Raw genomic sequence first — 6,795 nt, 5'->3', positions numbered from 1 at the left:
GATGGAGTGAAGATCGGTGCATCCTCAGCAAGGGCTATGCTAATAAGCGGTGGGGGGGTCCTGAGTGGAAGGTGAGGCTGGTGGGGGCACCGGCATCTCCAAAGAGCCAGTGCTTGTATACGGAGGGTCCCGAGTGGCCTGAACTCCTGTGGAGGTGAGTCGATTTGGGAAGCAATCACTGAGGTCCAACTCAATATCACTTAGGTCATCAAAGAATTGATGCATTCCATCATCCCTGCCAGAATCAGCTATCCACTGGAGTTGAGCTTCCATCAGATCTGACTGTGTACCTTTTCTCTCGAGGCCCTCTAAGAGCTGCTGCAGTAGCTCATTAAAGCCCTAGAGCTGTGCTCTAGTCTCCTCTTGAAATTGCCTGAACTCAGTGAAGTGTTCCTGTTGAAGGTCTGAAAGCCTATCTAAGCGATTTGCAAGAGCACCTATCTGAGCATTGGAGGTGCTGGTAGTGTATGAAGATGACGCACCAGGAAAGGGGGCAAAAGCACGTGCCGAGTCAGGTATATCTCGAGGTTGTAGCTCTGGTACATCCACAGTTGGGTCCTGTGGTGCTCTAGCTAGGGCCTCTCTAACCACCCGCAAGATTCGGCTGACTAATCTGTACTCAACGCCGAGGGGCCCCTGCAAAGCTTTCACCATCCGCATGTTAACCATCTAGCAGACTCCTATTGGTAACATATCCCATATCTGAGTCAAGTCACTCAAATAATCATCCAGAACATCAACCTCCTAGCCAAAACAGAGATGAATCTTCTTGGACTCCCTTACGAAGGTCTTGATTTGATTTGCTAGGAGGTAGCCCATATCCAGCTTCCTCCGTTAGTGTAGTGCCTAAAGGATGAAGCCATCAGTCTGTGCCACTATCCCAAAGCTCTCCCCTCTGCCTGTAATTATGTAAACTAGAAGTGTATGCAGATATCAGAGCCGGTTTAGAAGGCTGGACACCTTCGAGCGGCTAGGATAGTAATGCTCTAGTTTGGTCATAATCTCATCCCACATCCTCTCACAAGGGATGGGGTGAGTATATAAGCACCCCTGGTAGGCCTCTCGAGTGATCTCCTACTGAGTCCATAACCCTAAATGCATCCTAAACTGAGGTACTGTTATCTAGAATTGTCTGCCTCCTAGCCTGAAAGAAATGGCATTAAGCTGATACCAATCAGCGATCTGCTGCTGTAGAAAGAAGGTGTTGTAGAAACCGAATGGCATCCTCCCATACAAGCATGTAAAGATTGTCTTCTCCTGGTCTTCAGGTGCAATGGGAATCTCGAAGTAACCTGAAAAACCATTTAAAAAACAATAAAACATATGCCCAAACAACCTTTCCAACATTTGATCAATAAAAGGAAGGGGAAAATGGTCCTTTCGAGTCGCATCATTTAGCCTCCTATAATCTATACACACTCGAAAGCTCGTTATCGTTCTAGTCGGTATAAGCTCGTCCTTCTCATTTTTAACCACGATCATACCTCCATTTTTAGGAACTACCTGCACAGGACTAACCTAGGAACTATCAGATATAGGGTAAACCAGACCTACATAAAAAATTACCACCTTTAAACCACTTCCTTCATGTCCGGGTTCAGTCTGCGTTGTGGTTGCACCACTAGCCTGCAACTATCCTCCATAAAGATCTTATGCAAGCAGTAGCTAGGACTAATCCTAGGAATGTCAGTAATTTTCCAAAAAAATGCCTTTTGGTACTTTCTAAGATAGACCAAAGTCATCTCCCTCTCTTCGGGTGCCAAGTCTGCTGCTAGGATGAAAGGCAACATGTTATCCTTATCTAGATATACATAATTGAGGTGCTTTGGGAGCTCTTTCAACTCAAGGACTTGTGGTTCCTATAATGACAGCCTCAATTTCTGCACCTACCCTGTCAATCTCAATAAACTTATCAGTATTCTTGCTTGGTTCATTAGCTAAAAAAAATGTAAGCTGCTCCAACACACTCTCATTGGATAGCTCATGCTCATCCTCTGCCTGCAAGGCAACTCGTAAGGGATCATTAAGCAATATTTCCTGCAACTGTATATCAATAACATCATCAAGTAAATCAACATAAAATATAGTATCATCATGATCTAAGGACTATCTCATAGAATTATTCAAATCAAAAGTGACAGTTTCATCCCCTACCATAAGTTTAATCTTCCTATCACAAACATCTATAATAGCCCTAGACGTTGCAAGGAAAGGTCGACCTAAAATTAAAGGTATGTTACTCTCACCATCCATGTCCATGATCATAAAGTCAATAGGAAATATAAATTTGTCAACCTTAACAATTACATCCTCCACAATACCCCTATGATACTTAACAGTCCTATCAACTAACTGTATGCTCATCCTAGTGGGTTTCATCTCACCTAACCCCAACTTGGTAAACAAATTGTACGACATTAAATTAATCCTAGCTCCTAAGTCAGCTAAAGCATTACTAATTGTCAAATCACCAATCACACAAGGGATAGTAAAACTCCATGGATCACGCTTCTTCTTTAGCAATTTGTTCTGAAGTATAGCTGAACACTCCTCACTTAAGGTCACGATCGCCAAGTCCTCTAACTTCCTATTGTGGCTAAGGATTTCCTTTAAGAACTTCACATACTTGGGCATCTGTGAAATAGCTTCAACAAAAGGTAAGTTAATTCGCAGTTTTTTAAACAAGTCAAGAAACTTAATGAACTGCTGATCGACTTTCTCCTGCTTCAACCTGGCAGGATATGGGATCGGGGGCTGGTATTCCCTCAGAGGACTCTTCTTCCTGGCCTCTATCTTCTCTGGCTCCATCACCTTGCTAACTCCATCTTTCCTACCTGAGTCTTCCTGCACAACATCATCATCATTAGAAATAGGAATATACTTAAAAAATTGAAAGGCAATAAATAAAATTACTTATTTACACCATTCACTAAAAAACATGTTTATGCATTTAGTGTACAAAATTAAAAACTCAAAACAAATGAAAACAATATTAACCTGCTATTGATAGGGTTGATATTTAGTAAACCTATCATTAACAATATAAACCTACCTACCAACATAAGTAATTAAATTTCACCGATCATCCAATACAATCTAGGACTCAAAGAGGATCAACCAAAAAAAATATCTCAACAAATTAACAAAAAACAAAGAAATTAAGCTAAAATGAAGAAACTTGATTATAATCATAGCTACCAATAAAGTGACAGCCTTCACGTGCTCTCTAGGGTTAGACTCTGTATTACTAGGCAAAGTCCCTAGCTGCCTCTCAGTCATCATTTTAGAAATCTGGCCTATTTGATTCTCCAAGTTCTGAATGGAGGCTTGTTGATTTCTAAGAGCTGCGTTCGTCTGCTGAAATCTAGTCTCTGAAGTGGACATAAACTTCATCATCAGCTCCTCTAAGTTAGGCTTTTTCTCTTAAGCCTGAGGAGAATGAGGTTGGAGAATAAATTGTTGCGATTGTTGATAAAGTTGCTGAAACCCTGGTGGCCCTTGGTTGTTGTTGTTCCTCCATCCAAAGTTCGGATGATTTCTCCATCTCGAATTATAGGTGTTTCTATACGGGTTGTTCTGCTACCTAGGCTGACTTCCCATATAGTCCACCTATTCAGGGTTAGATAAAGAAGAGGAAGCAAACATATCTCCCGATATACAGTTACTACTGTAATGCAGGCTAGCATAAAACTCACAGCTTGCTTGAGCTGCTTGGACAAGCATCTAGAGTTGATCAAGTTTCTGGGATAATAACTCCACTTGAGCTGCCAAGGCTGCAGTGGCATCCAACTGGTGTCCACTCCCTTGACGTCCCATCCTGCTCCTAGTAGTGTGCCATTGGTAATTATTTTTGGCCATCTCCTCAATCAAGCTTTGGGCTTGCTCTGGTGTCTTGCTGCTTAAAGAACCACCTTCAGCTGCATCTACCATCTGCTTAGTAGCCAAATTCAAACCATTATAAAAAGTTTGTACCTATAACTAGATTGGTAGTCCATGGTTTGGGCAGCATTGCAGTAGGTCCTTGTACCTCTCCCAAGTATCGTACATCGACTCATTGTCAAACTGCACAAAAAAAGATATGTCATCTCTAAATTTCTCTGCCAAAGAATCCCAAATAGTGATAATGTTAGGAGGTAGTGACTGCAGTCACTGCTTTGCTCTATCCCTCAAGGAAAATGGGAACAAATGGAGACGAATTGCATCGTCTGTTGTCCTATTAATCTTGAAGGTATCATAAATCTCCAAGAAACTTGTTATATGTGCATTAGGATCCTCACCTCATAAGCCTTCAAACTAAATCGTTTGCTGCACCATCTAAATAACATTAGGCTTTATTTCAAAATTATTGGCGGCAACAGCCTGTCTCGTAATGTATGTTCATATCCCCTCCAACGATGGTTTGGAAAAATCGTACATCGTCTGGTTATTGTCATTGTTGTCATTGGCATCTACCATCTCTACTGTAATGTTTCTGGACTCACTCTCGTGTATAGATTTTCTAACCTGAATCTCTTCTTCGTCTACATTCAATCGCTTTCTCAATTGCTTGAGGGATTGCTCTGGTTCTGGTAGAGGGTCTACTAGATCAAGATTGGACCTCCTGGTCATACACTACCTAAAACAACAAATAACCAACAACACAAATGAATAAAAGAAGAAAATAGAATAAAAAATAAATAAAGAATAAATAGTAAATGGCTAAACTAATAAGAATACACAGTTCACAATATTTCTCAAAACAAACTCCCCAGCAACAGCGCCAAAAACTTGATGGCTCGCTGACACGACTAGCAATCTACAGGCAAGTGCACTTATCGAATGTAATCTAGCTATGGCAAGTATCAATATTGTATCCCATGAGAATTGAGAAACTACTGCTACTACACTATTCCTATTATCTAACCGATCAAAAGGTTGTGAAGATTATTAACTAAAAATGATTAAGAATGCAATTGAAAGCTAAATTTTAATAAAGAGTAAAAAAGTTGAAAAAGGATAATAAGATGAGTTAACCCAATTAGGGATTACTCTAGCTAGCCAGCTTACAAACAATAATTTATGAATTGATTTATTAAGAATTGCGATCTATGGATAATTTCTTGAATGAATTGGCTTCTCTCTCGAGTTAACCAATTTCTAATTCTAAAGATCTAAAGTTAGAATCTCTTCATAACAATCGATTTTAGAATAGCATTAATCTCTAAATTACGCTAATAAGAATGTCTAGTTCTTATTCTAGTAAGCTATTACACTTCTCTCTAGGAAGCAAATCACCTAATCACACAAGCAGTTGTCCAAACTCAATTGAATTTCTCAGTTACAAAGGAGTTCTCAAATTGATTCAATAATGAAGAGGTAATAAATTTTATTATACTTGAATGAAAACTACAATCTTAAATCAATAATCCAATCATCTAAGCACAAAACAAGCCTAGCATGGCTAATGTAATGCCCACCTAATGCATTTGCATTTATTTTTATAACATGCATATCATATAGATATGAGAAATGCATGAGATATGTATGGTATTAGTGCTAATGTTAAATAGAAGAATATTATAAATGTTACAATTAAGTCCATAATAAGAATTAGAAAGTTAAGGAATTGAGTTGATTAATGGCAAAAAAATTAAGGGGTTAATTGAACTTAAAAAAAATATTATTAATATGATAGAAAAGGGGAAGATGAAAGAAAAGGTGGCAGTCCTTCTTCCATCTTCTTCCTTTCTTCTTCTTCTTCTTCAAAAAAAAAGAGAAAACTGAATTTTCAAGTGGAATTTGGAGGTTTAAAATCCATTTCTGATCTTAATCTTCATCTACAAAGGCTCTAGAGGTTTATTTGGTAAGTAATTTTAATATTTTGTTGAATTGAGTTAGGGTTTAGAAGACATAGAATTCGAGTTCTAAAGACCTAGTTTTTCAGTCTTATTGTTTTGATCATATCTTGAGCTAGGAAGCTTTAAATTGAGTGTTCTTTAATGATATAGAAACTTTAAAGAGTCATCTAAAACTTTTATTTCTTTAGCTCGATCTGAATAGGCTCTATGTTAGTATAATAAGAGAATACATTTTATTGTTCAGTTTCCATCTTTGGTCTGAGTAAGGTGGATTGTTTTGTACGGATATTTCTCTATACACCTTCAATTGAAACAAAATTAGTTTTAAATTATATTAGACACATAACGTTAGTGATCTGAAAAGTATCATTATGAAATTTGTTGTATAGAAGTTTTGGTGGATTTTTAAATTCACCCTATTAATTATGTCATAGTTGGCAGCCACACATATGTAGAGAGTTTAGTGATGTTATCATGCTATATGAAGTTCTATTAACGTTGGGTGTTTAAAAATAAGTAAATTATGATCTATTTCAGCTAAACCAATTTGGAATGAGGGTGACACCCAAGTAAGCTCAAGCAAAGGGAAGGGAGCAACAAAGGTAAGTGAATAACTTAATGTTCTATATGAATGTTGAATGGTGAATTCGGGTGTCCTGTTATAATGTGAACAGTATATTTGATTTAACCATATCTGGAGTTTTATAACTCCAAATGGAATGCTACTTATTGGTGTAGAAAATTTGTAATGTAATTTACAAATGTTATAGAAAGAGAGGAAGCTTGATTTTGCTGTTTTGATGGCCAATTTGGATCATACTTTCTGTTGCTTAATTTTATTGACAGCTTGACCATGGTAGAATGTTTTTGATGTTTCTCTTTCTATACACATCCATTTGATGTAAAATCAGTTTCAGATTAATCTAGACTTATAATATTACTGATCTGGAGAATATGG

General features: G+C 37.9%; 1 protein-coding gene across 1 annotated transcript; it reads right to left on the bottom strand.

Moving 5' to 3' along the window:
• Positions 1–1,122: 1,122 nt before the first annotated feature.
• Positions 1,123–3,384, bottom strand: LOC125369328. Its single transcript, XM_048371340.1, has 6 exons — positions 3,199–3,384; positions 2,155–2,844; positions 1,891–2,043; positions 1,567–1,626; positions 1,485–1,503; positions 1,123–1,292 (listed from the first exon to the last, which is right to left on the bottom strand). Exons 1-6 carry the CDS (start codon positions 3,382–3,384, stop codon positions 1,123–1,125), a joined length of 1,278 nt encoding a protein of 425 aa, XP_048227297.1.
• Positions 3,385–6,795: the final 3,411 nt, after the last annotated feature.

Source organism: Ricinus communis, chromosome 2 (genome assembly GCF_019578655.1).
Source record: "Ricinus communis isolate WT05 ecotype wild-type chromosome 2, ASM1957865v1, whole genome shotgun sequence".
NCBI lineage: Eukaryota > Viridiplantae > Streptophyta > Magnoliopsida > Malpighiales > Euphorbiaceae > Ricinus > Ricinus communis.
The sequence above is the reverse complement of the archived record's forward strand: the minus strand, read 5'-3'. Positions and strand labels throughout refer to the sequence as shown.